The 18,760-nt window shown below is 43.8% G+C and overlaps 1 protein-coding gene across 1 annotated transcript in view; it reads right to left on the reverse strand.

The window, feature by feature from the left end:
• The window catches only part of EFNB2 (ephrin B2), a 50,871-nt gene that overhangs the window by 13,903 nt on the left and 18,208 nt on the right, over positions 1-18,760 (reverse strand). Inside the window, exon 2 of the mRNA XM_073664236.1 lies at positions 13,693-13,973. Coding sequence (XP_073520337.1) covers positions 13,693-13,973 — 281 coding nt within the window. The remainder of the gene's footprint in view (positions 1-13,692; positions 13,974-18,760) is intronic.

The following is an 18,760-nucleotide window of genomic DNA, read 5'->3' on the forward strand; positions in this document are numbered from 1 at the left end:
AGGTAAGCCCCCGTGCGCGCGATGCCGCATGACACAGAAGGCCCAGGGGCGCGTCAACTTTTGGCGTAGTCGGCAGGATTACGTGCCCGCAACCACCGGGTACTGCGTGCCTGAAGAAAAGTTCATTTACCGTAAAAAGGAGTCTCCCGCCAATTCCAGAGGGTCCCCGCCATCAGACGCCATCTCGGATCGTTTCCCGCCGTTTGCCCGCCATCTGCAGTCTTTTTCCGCCATCCACGGAGTTTCCCGCCACTGGGAGACGATTCCCGCCATTTCAGAAGATTTCCCACCCTGGCAGAGCGGACGCCATTATGGGCGTGCCAGAGGGTGGCAAGAGGCCACATCCCATCGTGGACCAGGTCCAAGAATGGCGCCAAAAGCGGAAACCGCCCCCACCAGCAGAGACTGTGATGCTTGAGATGTCCATCAGCGTGAGGGGACTGCCCCTGGAACTGACAATCACCAAGTTGCCCCAAGACCGCCCTCAAAGTAGGCGGATCAAGAACAAAAGAGCGAAGATGGGTGCAGCCTGGAGGAGTCTAGAGAAGCCGTACCCGGAGATGGAGGGAGAGTCAGGCAGCACCGACCCTGTGGTCAGGAGCCTGTTGCAAGCCACCACCCCACAATACCTGGTGGAGATCCTGGCACAGCTCCCCCGAGACCGGGAGCGTGCACAGACCGCGCTGGAGGGCCTCGCACGGAGGATGGCCCAGGTGCAGCAAGAAACGCTGGCGGAGTGGAGCAGGGAGATGGCCCAGCGGGCTGGAACCCGCCAGCGGAGCACACCATCGGCGACGAGGAGCACGCCTGCCCCTGAAGAGGATGCAGAAGGGACGGAGGCCGGAGACGACGCCGCAGAGGGAGCTGAAGAGACGGAGGCAAGTAAAGGGGACGTTACTACCCCAAGCCCGGCCACCGTAAACCTACCCCCGCTCCCCGTCGCAGAGCCCGAAGTCCCCCTGATCGATCCCGTCGCTGCACCGCCACCGCTCCAGACTAGGCCTCAAGCAGGAGCCGCGACCACGCCCCCTGTGACGTCACGCGCCTCGACCCCGAGCGCGGCGAAGCAGGAGATGCCACCGGCCTGGTCGCAGGGCCGAATACCCCCGGGCGCCGCAGTTCCAACAGCGCCCTCTACCTCCCTTAAGCCACCGGCCTGGTGGCAAGGTCAAGTACCTCCGGGCGCTGCCGTCTTCACGGTGCCCTTTACTTTCAGGATGCCCCCAGCCTGGTCGCAAGGCCTGGTGAACCCGGGCGCCGCTGCCACCACCGCGCCCTCAACCTCCACAGTGCCGCACCTGGGTGGAGGCTGGTTCGCCCAACATACTTGCCCGGATGGGCAGCCCTTTGAGTGGCCACCGGAGTACTACCATCCCCGACTCCGGCAGGAAAGGCCCCTGGATGAGCCCCTGATTCCGGCTCCGGCGCCTGTCAAGATCGCCCCGCTCCCGTTGGAGGAGGCCCAATTTGAATGGGACCCCACCGGGGAAAACCTCATCGGCTTCACCCAAGAGAACCCGGACGGGTTTGAAGGTTACCCTCGAGAAGGAGCAGGAGGATGCCGTTACTAAAGTACGGTAAAGAGGAACTGTACATAGTTACCCGTAAGGGTACAAGAACTGTTACAAGAACTGTTACCTGTTAAAATATAGTCCCCGTTGGGACCAGCAGACTGTTACCCGTGTGTCCCTATCCCTAAACAGGCTGAGGACTGTGAGCGGCCATACCCTGTACATAGTTGCGCTTCCCAAGGCGCCCCCTACCGGTTTTATAGGAAAACTGTTCTTTTCTTCTAGTGACTGTGGCCCTTTACCTGGTCACAATTTGCACAGTGGCCAGAAGCTTAAGAACATTTTATATGAAAAGTTTTATATCAAAAGTTATATTGCTAGAATAATATATAAGTTACCTGTCATATTATATTCTGATAATGTTTTATAATGTTTTATATGTTAGTGTGTGTTTTAAAAAGTTTGTATGTTTTGGTATGTTTTATTCTTTTACAGCCCGAGGACGTGCTGTGATTTACCAGGGGGGAATGTAGCACCCCGAGGACTCGGCTGCTACAGGGGTATTGCACCTCACTCCACAGGTGTGGTATTCCACTCCCGGGTAAGGATGGAGTGTGGGACTGAGCTCAGACAGCTGCATGCACTACACTCATCCCATTTCCGGGGGACAGAACTACGGTACTCCCACCAGTTAGATGTGCAGGTACGACAGCGTCTGTCCCTGGCTGGAGTGGGAGGGGGGGGTGGAACATCCCAGTAGTGTAGGGGCAGATAGGGGGAGTACTCTGGGTAAAGCTAGGAGCTCATTGGGTGCTAGTCACCTGGGCTCACACATAGAGGGAGTATATATGGTGGGCACCATCTTAGAATAGGGTCTTTGGTCGAGTTCAGTCTGAGGAGGAGCAGAGCAGAGGAGCTCAGCCAGGAGGGCTGACAGGGAGCTGTGGCTCCGGCTGGGCCCAGCTCCAGGGCCAAGCCTGCAGTGAAGAGAGAGGAGGAAGAAAGGCCCAGAGAAGCAGAGACAGAGGGAACCCTAAGATCCCAGAATTAAGCCAAAAGGGTGAAGGGTTGGCAGAAAAGGGCACCGGATCCCAAGCTGGCAGAGGCAGAAGTAACCCTTAACCAGGAACCGGAGGTCGTGGGCAAGCTTTGCCACGACCCTCACCATATCCACCAGGAAGGCACACCACGAGTAGGGCCAGGGAAGCCAGAGAAGGTTCAACCACCAAGAGGCCCGAGGGAGCCGGACAAAGGTGGATCCCTGGTGGGGACGGCCAGGAGAAAGAGAGTGAGAGGGAAGCTCAGGACCACGCTCCGGAACTGCCTGGGGGTTAGCCGAGTCCCGCACCTGGTGGACGCAGCACGGCTCGGGTGGTCACTCAAGGCCAGAGTGACTAAAGCAACATCAGTGAGTAAAAACCCTGAAACTGCATCTCACGTCTCTGCCTCTCCTTCCTGCATCATCACAACCCCCATCATCTACACCTGCTGCCCTGAGGCCATACCCCTCCCGTTGGGGGTTATACCACCACGCTGCACATCCTTATACAACTGGCCTCAGTGGACTGTTCTGCAGCGGCGGCTTCAAAGCCGCACTCAACGGGTGGCGTAGTCGATCAAGTTAACATCTACTGCCATAGACTGCCACTTAGTTTGACTCCCTGGGCACGGACCGGGTCACGGCCACAAGGACTACTACCCCCCATCTGATCCGGCTCCGGGTAAGCCCCCGTGCGCGCGATGCCGCACGACACAGAAGGCCCAGGGGCGCGTCATAAACATCCCTCGTCTCGGTAAAAAGAAAAAAAAAAAATCTATTCTACTCAGTAAAACTGAGGAAAAAAAAAGAAAGCCTTTAGAATCGCACATTATTAAGAAGCAATCCTTATTGCGAGCTGTACTTGATCTAATGTCCGCTTCACAGGATTATCAAGCTCATAGCTCTTTTATCAGAGAAAATCCTTTGGCAGCAGGACCATGCGAGCACTCTCCGGCTCCTCAATTGTCTGCTTGCCTTACAGTGCATTCTGCTGGACGGTCTGCAGCCTGTCCATTACTCTCTACCGCATGTGACATCAGGAGTTAATGCAGTGTCACCATGTCATCAATTTGATAATCCACTAGTAATCCTTGCCTCTATATTTATATCTTTTTATGTCTACAGCAGCAGCAAGAAGCCTTCGGTCCCCGGGAGTCAGACTTTGCACAGGGTCTATAGTGTTTTAATGGCAAGATCCTAAAATATTAAAAAGAAGCAGAGCCTTGCTGGGATGGAATTATTCTAAGGAGCCTTAGCCAAAGCTGACAAACAAATCATAGCGGTCAAAGTAATGTTAGAAAGCACAGAAAGCTCAGAGAACTTTATGCCAGGGTAAATCACGATATACTATAACTAAAGAGACAAATGGGGGAGAAAGTGCAGCAATAGTGCATTCACTGGGATTCCCAGAGCAGAGAATAAAATGATTAGTCTACCATTTAGTTAATTTTCATTTTTAATGTTTGATCTATAAACACATACAGGAAAATAATGGCACCGGTGTCAGCATTTTGCATCAGTGTGTCATCCGTGTGTCCATTTTTATCATCGGTGTGTCATCCGTGTGTCCATTTTTATCATCGGTGTGTCATCCGTGTGTCCATTTTTATCATCGGTGTGTCATCCGTGTGTCCATTTTTATCATCGGTGTGTCATCCGTGTGTCCATTTTTATCATCGGTGTGTCATCCGTGTGTCCATTTTTATCATCGGTGTGTCATCCGTGTGTCCATTTTTATCATCGGTGTGTCATCCGTGTGTCCATTTTTATCATCGGTGTGTCAGTGTTTTGTATGGTCGGTAAGTCCGTTTTTACCATCTGTATCAGTGTAAGGTATGTTTGTCCGTTTTTGCCATCAGTGTGTCAGTGTAAGGTCTGCGTGTCCGTATTTACCATCAGTGTAAGGTCTGTGTGTCCATTTGGTCAGTAAGTCCGTTTTTACCATCTGTATCAGTGTAAGTTCTGTTTGTCCGTTTTTAATATCTGTGTCATCCGTGTAAGGTCTGTGTGCCCGTATTTACCATCAGTGTAAGGTCGGTGTGTTCGTATTTACCATCAGTGTAAGGTCTGTGTGCCCGTATTTACCATCAGTGTAAGGTCTGTGTGCCCGTATTTACCATCAGTGTAAGGTCTGTGTGCCCGTATTTACCATCAGTGTAAGGTCTGTGTGCCTGTATTTACCATCAGTGTAAGGTCTGTGTCCGTATTTACAATCAGTGTAAGGTCTGTGTGTCCGTATTTACCATCAGTGTAAGGTCTGTGTGTCCATTTGGTCGGTAAGTCCGTTTTTACCATCTGTAGCAGTGTAAGTTCTGTTTGTCCGTTTTTAATATCTGTGTCAGTGTAAGGTCTGTGTGCCCGTATTTACCATCTGTGTAAGGTCTGTGTGTCCGCATTTACCATCAGTGTAAGGTCTGTGTGTCCGCATTTACCATCTGTGTAAGGTATGTGTGTCCGTATTTACCATCTGTGTAAGGTCTGTGTGTCCGTATTTACCATCAGTGTAAGGTCTGTGTGTCCGTATTTACCATCAGTGTAAGGTCTGTTTGTCCGTTTTTAATATCTGTGTCATCCGTGTAAGGTCTGTGTGCCCGTATTTACCATCAGTGTAAGGTCGGTGTGTTCGTATTTACCATCAGTGTAAGGTCTGTGTGCCCGTATTTACCATCAGTGTAAGGTCTGTGTGCCCGTATTTACCATCAGTGTAAGGTCTGTGTGCCCGTATTTACCATCAGTGTAAGGTCTGTGTGTCCGTATTTACCATCAGTGTAAGGTCTGTTTGTCCGTTTTTAATATCTGTGTCATCCGTGTAAGGTTTGTGTGCCCGTATTTACCATCAGCGTAAGGTCTGTGTGTCCGTATTTACCATCTGTGTAAGGTCTGTGTGTCCGTATTTACCATCAGTGTAAGGTCTGTGTGTCCGTATTTACCATCAGTGTAAGGTCTGTGTGTTCTTATTTACCATCAGTGTAAGGTCTGTGTGTCCGTATTTACCATCAGTGTAAGGTCTGTGTGTTCTTATTTACCATCAGTGTAAGGTCTGTGTGTCCGTATTTACCATCTGTGTAAGGTGTGTGTGTCCGTATTTACCATCAGTGTAAGGTCTGTGTCCGTATTTACCATCAGTGTAAGGTCTGTGTGTTCGTTTTCACCATCAGTGTCATTAGTGTAAGGTCTGTTTGTCCGTTGTGACCATCTGTGTCATCAGTGTATGGTCTGTGTGTCCGTTTTTACCATCAGTGTCAGTGTAGGGTCTGTGTGTCTGTTTTCACCATCGGTGTGTCAGTGTACGGTTTGTGTGTCCGTTTTTAGCATCAGTGTGTCAGTGTTTTGCATCAGCATATGGTCCGTGTGTCCGTTTTTACTATCAGTGTTTTTCACCTACGGATAAATAAATTGCAAAGCTTCTCTTATCCTTTTCAATGTTTAAAACGGACTGTACACTGATGCCACCCATGTGCTACATGTATTTTTCACGGACCCATAGACTTGTACAGGCCTTTTTCATCCATGTAGCAGAAAAAAACAGACATTTCTCTGCATGGACACACAGACACTGTAAAAACATGGATGTGTGAACAGCACCATAGATTATAATGGGTACGTGTTGCATCCATGAATAAAAAGGATGCAACATGTACGTGCAAAACACGGACGTCTGAAGGAGGTCTTTGTAAAGAAGAGCAAAATGATTTGCACTAACCCAGTCTGGTATTCTAGTCCTAGTCACCAGGGCACATACGATGTCATGAAATTATAAGGACCTAGTAATCACAAGAGGTGCCCAGGATGCCGGCATACGAGTGCCGGACAAGGAGGTTCGCACTGCACAGGCGGCCACTTAGCCCCGAAGTGGATGCCAGACCAGGGTAGTGCGAATCTTTTTGCTTATCTCAAAACTTTTGATATCTAAAAAGAATACTGCAGGTTAAAAAATATACATAAATATAAAAATTTAAGCTGCCATTTCAGTGACCACTTGGCAGGTGTATATGTAGGCAGTGTAAGAAATATCTATAACCAAAGTGACCATACATACTGGATAACAATGGCCGCCCACTAGGTCAGTCATCTGCCATCACTCCCAACCCCCCCCATATACACCTTTATTTCTATAACAAGAGGAGAACATACATATCCCCCAAGAATACACTAAAGCATGCCAGAAACGTCTTTTCCTGGAAATCTGAGTAACGAGAGCCACGTACACATTACATTAATGGCGGATCATTCAGTCCACATTGGCTAACTACCAACTAATGTGAATGACAAACTGAATAAAAGAGGGGAAAAAAAATCAAGGGCTCACATTTTAGGGAAATGGCAAAATAATAGAGAATCATCGTGATTCATTAAAAAGATATAACATAAATAATATATACATGACACATAAGGAGGCCACTGTTCTGTACAGTGATTTAATTGTAATTATATATGGGCTTTAGGAGCCATGATGAGGGAGGCCGACATTTATTTTACATTAGTACCAAAAGCCATCAGTTTATATCAGTAGGTCATAATCCAACAAGTAAGAACACATTATAGTTTGTGAGTTTTTCTGAGGAGAAATTTCCCTTTCAAAGCAAAGTGCACTGAAATCCCATTCAATTAGGCAAATAAATGTAATAGTACAAGATCATGAAAGGAAAGCTTACGCTGGTAATCATACGGAGGGAATGTATTACTGCACTAATGCAGATAAACATTAGCCACGTCAGAACACACCGACATATAGAATATATACATGGAGTACTAGAAGAAATGATATCATCTGCAGCCGACTAATGATTTCCACAATCATCTCATCTACGTTTACCATGGGATAACAAAACATTGGCTTTATACAGACTGCCCAGCACTCCTCGCTGCTTCAAAGCTCGCACAAAGGTTCATTTGGTGATCTGCATTGTATACAGAGCTTAGATGGGTTCAGACGGCCGTATTAAAAATCGTGCCAATGGAGACGGCAAATCACGGACGTGACTGTCTGCAGCTCCATGTGCTCATCCACACTGCGGACGGAGCTGCCTATTACTGCATGCATTATTCTGCTCCGTGAAACAGAACAAAGTGTTGCATGACGACATTTCTTTTGGCCATATGCACTAGCACTATGGCTATAACAGGCCCACGTGTGGTCCGTGGTGCAGAAGGACCTGTTATAGTGTCACCTGAACGAGCCCTTTTAACAAGAACTCAAAAGTATTGCGATATATTTTGAAAAATAATGGCAAGCGTTATATCTTGATTCATTTTATATGTAACCTGCAAAATGGTCTTAAAAAGTGGGTACAGACTATAAGGGAAGTTAAGGTACAGAAACAAATATTTATCATCAATCCACAGGATAGGTGATAATTCTATAATAGTTAGGGGTCTCACTGTGGGGGTCTCCACTGATCACAAAAATGGGGTTCCCACATACATCGTCTGAGTGGAGAGGAGGTCAATTTGATGGCTATAGTAGAACTGATAGATATCGCCCAAGTATATTTTGAGTTCAGTTTTGTCCCATAGACAATGAATGGAACAGTTCTGCGCATGCGAGGACATGGTGCCCTTGTGATTTGTTGCTCCCAAGAACAGACAGATGGTGGTACAATCCACATGTGTGACCACTGGGGCAAACGTTTGTCAGGATATCCTGGCAGGCTCAATTTCTTTTTTTTAATCAAGTTTGTTTAATCAATCCATTGAACGCACAGGCCAGAAAGTACAAGGTGTTTATTTTTAATAATCTAAATGAGTTATATTTGATACTGTCTTTATGAGTAGGAAAGTATAGTTTCTCAATTTTAACAAGGAAAAACAACATCCATAACCCCCTTCATCCCCTAGCAATTTTTTGTTGTTTTTCTGTTTTGTTTTTTCCTCCCCTTCTTCCCAGGGCCTTTTTATTTTTCCATCCATAGTCATAGGCGGGCTTGTTTTTTGCAGGACGAGTTGTACTTTTGAATGACACCATTCATGCTACCACAAGTGCGGTGAAATTGGAAAACAAGTGCAATTCCACAATGTTTTTTTTTATTTACCATATTTAATATATGGTAAAACTGACCTGGCAATATAATTCCCCGGGTCAGTAGAAGTATGCAGATACCAAAGATATATCTTTTTTTTTTTTTTTTTTTTACAGTGGTGAAAATAATTCAGAAATTTGTGAAAAAAAAAAATTATTTGCTTTTGTCGCCATTTTCCGAGACCGGTAATGTTACGACGTTTACAGATTGAATTCATTTATTTTTTATTTTGATAGATTGGACATTTCTGAATGAAGCGATACAAAATGTGTATTTTTTTAAATATTTTTATTTTTAATGGGGCAAAAGAGGTGTGATTTGAACTTATTTTTTTTTGCTGTATTTAATAGTCTCCTTAGGAGACTTGAAGCTGAGATCGTCTGATCGCCTATGCTATACAGGCACAGTATTGCAGTGCTTCACACAGGCTGACATTCACGAGAGGATCATGATGTCAGACCCCCCCAGGCGTGTGGGCCGGTGGGCGTGATCAATGACACGCTTCCTGTCTGTGCGTGTTTGTGTGGGTTTCCTCTGGGTACACTGGTTTCCTCCCACACTTAAAGGACATACTGATAGGGAATTTAGATTGTGAGCCCCAATGGGGACAGTGATATCTGTAAAGCGCTGTGGATGTGATGGTGCTATACAAGTAAGAATAATATATATATATAAATGCTATCCTTCCAGAATGTTTGTGGAAAGTACAATGCATAGATGGAGTATATGAATATTCCTTAGTGCAAGCCTATAGTCCCCCTATACCTCCTGTTCTAAAACATTTTCACAAGAAATATAAAAGGTTTCAGAAAATTCTTGCTCCACTTCTGTCCACTATAAAGATTTCTACGAGCTCAGTTATAATTCTGTCTCATGTCCTGGCCTTTCAATTGCTACTAGAAACACTTTAAAACCTGAGTGGCCTGAATTAATGAGCGCAGATTTCACAGGCCACAGCTGTCTTTGTGAAGCACAGTTCATTGCCATCCTTGCCGATAGCAAAGAAAAAGAGTGACAAGGACACAAGTACCTTCTCAGGCCAGAGCCCAGTACGCCTGCATTTTCTCAGGAAGATCAAATAGTTCTGCAGTAATAAATCGTCTCTCCTTTTGTACCCCCCTGGCAGACGAGGGGGGCGTTTTCTTTATGTATTCAGTAATGAGATTGGAGACTTGGGAGAGGAGGGTCCTATTGGCACAGTTCTGTCCTTATTTATTCTTATATCATATTTATCATTTTAATTCTCTTAATATGTCTGAATTGTGCCGTATATTTCATTTAAGTGAGCAAAGCAATGACAGGAAAATGTACATTTTGAAAGTAGGCCTCAGACCGCAGCTAAATTAGAGCGAAAATATTTTTATTTCCCAACTACAAGCTAATCTTCTATTTGACTTCAAACTGATGGACTCCGAAGGGCATTTTCAGCGATACAGGCTGAACTGCATTAGAATTTATATTTACTTTATGTCTTTGGCCCTTCTAATGGAAGACTGGAGGGCTGGCATTAAAGTGATGGGATGAGCGATAAAAGGAGCAATTAACAGTAATTTGCAAAAGCAGGAACATCCAGGTGGGCTGTGGACAACAAGTGAGAGGCCCAATAGATGTGATGGACATTATGGTGACAACGCATGGAGGACTGCAGCGTAGGAGATTTAACCCATCTCATGCCTCACTTAACGCTTCCATTCCTGTAATTATACCACTTATATATTGTGCAGTAAAATAAAACATCACTATTAGAGCTGATCAGCTGAATTCCCTGGCCAACAAAGGGTCATGGTACAGGGAAGACACACATGCTTGCTCTACTGGCACTAATTGCATCCAATGATATTAATGACCCAGTAATTGCGTTACAAGTGGCACTGAAGTGGAAAACATCATTTTGAGGCAGAGTTCATCTCTTGGAGGGGAAATTTTACCACTGACTGAGTTAATGCCAGCTGACAGCTTCGAATATAACACTCCAGATTAGAAAGCCCTGCACTCTCGCTGTAGAGAGGCTTGGATGGACGTGACGCCATTTCCAGCCTAGTGGTAACCCAATAAATGGCATGGTAAGACTCTGCCCTCTCGCTGAACCTTATTCCTTAGTGGAGATCTGCGCTGTACAATAGGCAATCTGGAGCAATTTTCCTGGGCTAATAAAGACATGTCCTTCATGCTTTTACATCAAAGAACTTGGAAATGTGGATTTCAGGAAAGACAGATGATGGTTCCATCTCTAGGAAAAGATTTAAAAAAAAATGTGGCTCCTAAAGAAGCGGAGACAAAACAAGCAACAAAATGGCTGCCCCATCTTCTGTAAAGAGACATGCTGCAAAACTGTAAGCCTGGTATACAGAGGCTTTTTTTATTTATTGTTCAATGTTTCTGGTTTCCCATTCATATCTTGATTACCAACATTACAAATGTTCACAGTGAATTTCAACTTCAGCTATCAATGGCTGCAAATTATATGTCATTTTTCTAAGGAACTCTAAAAAGAATGGGTACAATTGTGTGCTGCATAAGAGCTGCTTTCTCGCTCAGGAGCGATCATTTTCACTCGGGAGCAGCAGCGGCAGCTTCCATTCTGTGACTGCACTTAAGACATTGTTTTGGAGATCTGTAGTTGCAAATGGAAACTATGAGAACTGGCCAGCAAACTACAATGCAGTCTAGGGGAGATTACCAGACACTCACAATGCTCAAAATGGCATTGCAGGAGAACGTTCCTTGCCTACCATCAGCTAGGTTAAGTGTGTTCATAATTATATTTTATTCTCACACAACACCTTGAAGTGAGTGAAGCTGAACTTTGCAGGCTAGGAGACAATAACTAGCTTTAGAAACCCCAATATAACAGAGTGGTGAGATCAGTTAATGGGGTTATCCAGTGCCCATCATAAAATAAAAACTCTGCCTACTTACCAGCTGGACTCATGCCATTCCTCCAATTGCAGGCCTTTGTCACCCAGCGGTCATGTGGTACTATGGTGATTATGGTCATGTCACATGACCACTGGGTGGAAACAGCGCTCCAATTGGAGGAAGGGTGTCGTTCCAGGAGGCATATATGCAATGTTTTTATTTTATGATCAAGCTAATGAAGGGATGTCCAGTAGTGGAAAAACCCTTACCGACCTTCTACTGTGTATGGGTTGTTCTGACTATGACTACAGATGTAAGCGGAAAGAGATTGGCATGTTAGATATCAATCTGCCCAATCACTCCATCATAGGTGCCTGGCAGTGCCTTAGTCTACTCTTCCTCTTGAGTGGAGTGTACAGACAGTACAGACCAAAAGTTTGGACACACCTTCTCATTTAAAGATTTTTCTGTATTTTCATGACTTTGAAAATTATACATTAACACTGAAGGCATCAAAACTATGAATTAACACATGTGGAATTATATACTTAACAAAAAAGTGTGAAACAACTGAAAATATGTCTTATATTCTAGGTTCTTCAAAGTAGCCACCTTTTGCTTTGCACAGTCTTGGCATTCTCTTGATGAGCTTTAAGAGGTAGTCACTGGAAATGGTTTTCACTTCACAGGTGTGCCCTGTCAGGGTTAATAAGTGGGATTTCTTTCCTTATAAATGGGGTTGGGACCATCAGTTGTGTTGTGCAGAAGTCTGGTGGATACACAGCTGATAGTCCTACTGAATAGACTGTTAGAATTTGTATTATGGCAAGAAAAATCTTTAAATGAAAATGCGTGTCCAAACTTTTGGTCTGTACTGTACTAAGGAGAGGAATAGCTGCTGGCCAAACAAGCCCTCCATCAAGAAATGCAGAAAGTGTTTGGAGTGTGTTTAGGTGAGAGCAAAAGGTAATAGATCATTATGCCATGCTGTTTGTATAGGTGGGATGTAAGCAGGCCTGGACTGGCCCACAGGAGAATCCTCCAGTGAACCACCACCCTCTTATATGAGCAGTACTTGGCACAATATACTTGTATCAGTATGTACAGACAAAGGCAGCATCTTATTCATTTAACAATCTACCCAGTTCATTGTTATATAAATTTGTGATTGACGAAAATGTCATATTTGCATGTAGCTGAAAAGTGGGGACTGGAGTTGGTTACTGGTGGGCCCTTGGCACCTCAGTCCGACAATGGATGTAAGCACCCTTGTGAACTTTCCCAACTACCAGAACCACTTGCATTGCCTGATCTATCATTCAGCAGCTGCTTTTTAATACTATAAAACTAGCGACACTCTTAACATTCTAAACTGTACAATCAGACAAACCTGTGCCAAAAACTGGGCCTATTTTTAAGAGGTAAACATGGGCTTTTATAAAACTAATCTGGAAACATTCTATGAAAAAAAAAAACGGATTTACGCTGACTGCATTCTACTTCATCATCTCATGAAACTGGTTAGAGAATGAGATAGCTTGCATCGAAGCAAGAGGCCAATTAATTAACGTTAGTTGGAATTAAAGGGAAAAAAAAAGAGAATGAGAGGACAAAACATTTAGGGAACCCTACATATTTGAGTTTGTGCATGTCAGAATAAATGATCGTCTGACTGTAAGCTGAACTAATGAGGTCCGCATGCAAGCTGGAGGTTTTCAGGCGAATGTTTCCCGAGGCACTTCTTTACCCACTTCACAGGTCATAAAAGATGTTAGGAAGCCGAAAAATGATTATATTTCATGATAGTCTGGGCAGTACTTTCTAAAAGGTTAGTAACTGGGCTTTGAGGGCTGAGGTAATGAAAGTGTGTTTCTTGCTTTGCCGGCTTTGATCAGCTCTCGGCCTCCAAACCCATTTAATGCAGCTAAAAAGCAGGAGACATAATGTATATTTCATAGCATTAGACGCTATTCATTTCTCCGCTACTTCAAGCTCCTGGAGGAAATTCTGATACCCCGCTCTTACAGAACAGATCCAGTGGCTTTTATTCCCTGTGCTTGCCGTGGGACCTAAATGATAATCTATTTTCAATATGAAACCACTCTTGATTTCTAGAAAGGGGATTATGCTGATATATTCTTAGCCCGTCTCTGATCAAGCTACCAGCAGACACAGTAAAAGATTTGTTACATACTGCAACATTTTTTTTTATAAAGTTAAAACTTGGTATGACAAATAAATAAATTGCACAAAGCATACGTACATATGATGTAGTAGTCCTTGTTCCTCTGGAATTCCAGTCCCCAGAGATTTGGGCTGAACTCTTGAAATTTGATGGTAAATTTCACATCCTGGTCTGGTTTCGCACAGTTCAGCAAAGGCGTTCTGTCTTTTATAGTGCAGCTTTCCGCCTGCTCCTTATCCACTAGGTAGACTTTGTAATACTCGTATTGGCCAGTAGATTTAGAGTCCATTTTGGGGCAAATAATGTCCAGTTTATCTCCTATTTGCGGATATAATACCAGCCCTTGGCCCGGAAGGAATCTATTGAAAAAAACACGACAGAATTAGTACAAGTTAAATATATCAATAACATTTTTCGCTTAATAAATTTCACTTAATACTCATGTATAGGCACCAATGAGAGATGTATCTGTGTTATCGCAGACAATGGCAAATCAATCCAAGGATATTGTACTAGAAGCTGGGTGCCAATGCTACTAGTGCGATATCGGTTATTACACAGATTTATTAAAGGAGTTGTCTGATCTTATTGAATGGATAGTTTTTAAAAGCAACTTTGCAATTTACTTATTAAAAATATTAAAATATTTTCTGTTCTCAAGATTGGGGGAATGTTACATTTAATTATGTACTGCTTGTTGCCTAGCTTACCGGCCACCTCTTCAGCATCGGACAGTGCAACCATGCCGCCAGTCTGAACGGTCAATCAAGAGCGCACATCCTTCTAGCAATTCTAGCAAGCGAGAAGCTGAGAAGTGGTGCGCTCCCAACATAATTTGACAATTAGGCCACGTTCAGTATTTGGTCAGTATTTTCCATCAGTATTTGTAAGCCAAAACCAGAAGAGGAACAGAGGAAAAGTATAGAAACACGTCACCACTTCTGGTTTTGGCTTACACATACTGATGTAAAATACTCACCAAATACTCAGTGTGCACGTGGCCTTACATTTGTGTATTTTTAGGCCATGTGCACATATTGAGTAAAATACCGAACATGTGAACATGGCGTTAGGGTTGAGCAGACACTATTTATAGTCCATAGGTCCCAATGCAAAATCTTTGCTAGGGGCTCTTCATTTCTAGTACTGGAGCAGACGATCTTTTATAACCTTTTAGGCTCCAGGGCCTAGCTGCTGCTAATAGTTATGCCCCTTTTGATGAATTAGGTGGAGATGACATTTTTTTAAGGAATTATAAAATGTTGCTTTCTAAACCGAAACCTATGACTCATCAAAACATTAGTCAAGCAAACGCATCTAATATACAATTATACTTGAGTATAAAAAGTCATGCTATAAGCATTTCTCACCTTCACAGGCCTATTTTTACCCTGGCTGAGAATGACTCTCAGTATTCATGTATCTATTTCGATGCTATAGAATCATGTCCTTAACGCATGGACTGCCATTATCAGCAGAACTGTACACGACAGCAGTCTAAGAAAATCCTGACACTTTATATATCTCCACAGCCACCAAGGAACGCCTTTCTGTCTAGTCAATGTGACCTGATCAGTCTGAAGTCGTCCTAATGTCATAAGCGTAATGCAACTAATAGCAGTGCAGGAGCCAAGAATCAAAAACGGAAAAAATTTTCTCAACAGATTGGATTCTTGTTTTTTTCCTTCACATTATTGTGAAATATTGTGGATGCACAGTATGCATGCCGAAGCCATCCAAATAAAGCGTGAGCAGGTACTTGGACACAGTATGCCACAGAACAGCATCCACGCTGGTAGCTTAGCCTCTTCATGTATTGCTTGAGGCAGAAAGCCTATGGGAGATTGAAACAAGAGATTTCTAATCAACATCCTTTGCGGAGCAGAAACATTAAACACCACACTTAGAAATCCCCACTCGTTTGTAAGCGGCTAAGCCCGCAGGCTCATTAAAATATGAAACACTGAGAACAAAGATTTTAGCCAGGAATCCCTCCATAGTGAAGCTGGAGAAGGCCACCAGGTAAGTTTTATTAATTGCTAAATCAATTCTCATGTCATCTGACAGACACCATGTTTGGCCTAGCAACCAAATGTCAGGCTCCAGCGTATTTGATCTTCTAACTTTATAGTTACAGCTTTTGTTGGTTAACATTATGGGTAATCAAAGCGGAGGAAGAGCATTGCTATTTCCCTGCAGCTATTATGTGCAATCACACAGCAGCTAGCAGAACGCTTATCTTAGTGTTAGGAGTAATATGATGCTGCAGCCCCGTCACTCAGGGGGATGCGGGATATTACGCCACGTTTTCACATTATACAATCTTAAAGGGCCTCCTAACCTAACGTACAACCTTTATGCAAACTGTTCACATGCATGGAAATGTTAATAGAAATATTTACAAAGCAGGGATCATGGGGACAACGTTTTTTGCTGTTACTATAGCAAAAAAAAAAAAAGAAGTTAGTCAAAATGGCTGAAAACTAGGAACAACATCATCTGAACCATGGAGACAAAATTTGAAGTACCTTGTTCTGGCATCCAGATAGGTCCTCCATGGCAGCCCGACCAGGGCACTATTCACTTCTGCACCGGCAATTCTCTGCCCAGCACCCTAGGCGCCTCTGATGACTACTAGACCTCCACGACATCATGACCTCATGTGAGGCCTACTCATAAGGCCTCAAGTAACATGATGACTTGCGTTGTGCTCCTGACAGATGGCAGGAGCAGAAGTAAACACCGCCATGGTCCGAATACCATCGAGGGTTTACTGGAAGCTAGATCAGTGCACTGTTCACTTCTGCACCGGCAATTCTCTGCCCAGCACCCTGGGCACCTCTAAAGACTACTGGACCTCCACGACATCATGACCTCATTTGAGGCCTACTCAGAAGGCCTTAAGCAACATAAGATACGTTATGCTCCAGGCAGAGATGGCAGGAGCAGAAGTGAACACAGCCGTGGTCCGAATGCCATCGAGGGTTTACTGGAAGCTGGATCAGTGCACTGTTCACTTCTGCACCGGCAATTCTCTGTCCTGCACCCTAGGCGCCTCTAATGACTACTGGTCCTCCACGATATCATGACCTCATGTGAAGCCTAGTCAGAAGGCCTCAAGTAACATTATGATGTGCCTTGTGCTCCAGGCAGAAATGGTAGGAGTAGACGTGAACACAGCCGTGGTCCAAATGCCATAGAGGGTTTACTGGAAGCCGGATCAGGGTAGCTGGAATTTTTTTTTTGCTCATTTCTAGTCTTAGGTATTAAAAAAAATTTAATATGTCGGATCCCAAATGATGATTATACCATTTACTACGAATTGTAATAAACTTCTGTACTAAACTGCTGAGTGGTAATTAAAAGGAAAATCACTTGCAGTACAGTCTGGGAGACTTACCTATTAAACAAAAAAAAAAATCGAGGGAGTCTATGAAAATCTACTATAGCAAAATGAAAAATGCAGAGACTATGCAATGGACAGAATGTAAAGTGTACAAATGCTGTACAAGTATTCGGCAATAATGTAATAGGAAGGCAAAGGTGAAATTGGTGTTTGTGCTTGAAAAACAGTTATTAAAAAGGAAGAAAGAAAGAAAACATAATTGTAAAGTCTACCCGATTAATGCACTATCTGGGACTCAACAAAATCAGCGTGTGCTGTAATTAGTTGCTTTTGCTTGTTACTCTTGATAAATGATGCTTTCTGGTCTGGATAAGGGCCAGCTCTTGACCCATGACATAGCTACACACTTCAGTACTTCAGATGGGCATCCCTCTCTGAAGAGGCTGGCAATCATGTTCTCACACTATAGGCATGGACCTTTTGTTCTATTCAGTATGCACAAATGTATGGGGATAATATTTTTTCCTGAACAGTAACGAAATGGACAAAAAGGGAGCGAACATAACAGAGATAGTTGACATGAGAGCATTTCTGCTGCCGGCTGTAGAACATTATACTAGGACTATAGGTCCAAAGCTAAAAGGGCCATATAGCATTCAACAATCACATGTGACTATTAGCGCCATCTAGTAATATAATTACTCTTTGCTAGCTCGGAGTGGTTGCGTAACAAATAACCTAGTCTTTGTATCCGCTGCTGTGTTGTGGACTGGGCAGGCATAAACTGATAAGTGGCATCACAAACTCATGTCTGCCCATTACAAAGAGTATTTCTTCAGTGTGTTCAGTTCAATGGAGAGAATAAAGGTTTCCATACACACTGGAGACAAAGTTGATCAAATTTGCCAATATCAGCAGGTTGGATAACTAGGTTACTGGTATAGTGACCTATCAAGTCTCCACTAACTATTCATGTCTGGAGAAAAAAAAAAGGATTGGGCATGGTAAATTTCAATAGCCAATCCTTTTCTTAGAAGAGATAACTTTTACGTCTCTGTCATCAACAAAAACACATGAACACTATGCCAGACGAAGACAAGCACAGCTATCGGGCAACACGGGTAGAGATCCTGCCAAGATCATAGACTTCACTAAACACAATGTCAGAAATGTTAATTTTCTTCATATGCATTAGATAGTTGATGCACTCCTGAGTCTCTGGAGTCTTGGCAGTGGCTTATCTCCTGGAGAACAAAAGAATAAGCTATCGGGATAAGGACCCCATAGGGCCGATCTCACAGATATCGGTGGCTTCAGGTGATGATGATCTAATGTGTATGGGGGCCTTTATTATTTGAATAAGATGCACATAGGAGACAGACTTAATTACATCAGCCTTGCCTACAATACGTTTTATGGACCAAGCTAGTAATTAAATGCTTTTATCTGTCCTTTTAATAGACATTTTCACCCCAGCTATAAATAGAGTTCTTTACAGATTCTAACCACAAGGACTACACAGCGTTATTTTATATCTAGCTGGGGAATAAGGTGTTTCTAATGTAAATTCTTGGATATACGTTCTGATAACAGTATTTGATTTAAGATGAAAACTGTAGGCACTTGTAAGAAATCTTTGACTGCGAAGCTGAAAGTGTTAGAAATGGAACCAGTTGAGCGAGTATTTGCTAGGCGTGTTCCAGCATATTTCTGTACGGCAGCACAATCGAACGCTTTCTTATTTAGTAAATAGTAATTTATACTGACATAGCTAGAGGGGGCAGTTCTTACCCTCCATGA

The sequence above is a fragment of the Phyllobates terribilis genome, unplaced genomic scaffold (genome assembly GCF_046119375.1).
Source record: "Phyllobates terribilis strain yellow unplaced genomic scaffold, ASM4611937v1 Scaffold_2__4_contigs__length_985480577, whole genome shotgun sequence".
NCBI classification, from domain to species: domain Eukaryota; kingdom Metazoa; phylum Chordata; class Amphibia; order Anura; family Dendrobatidae; genus Phyllobates; species Phyllobates terribilis.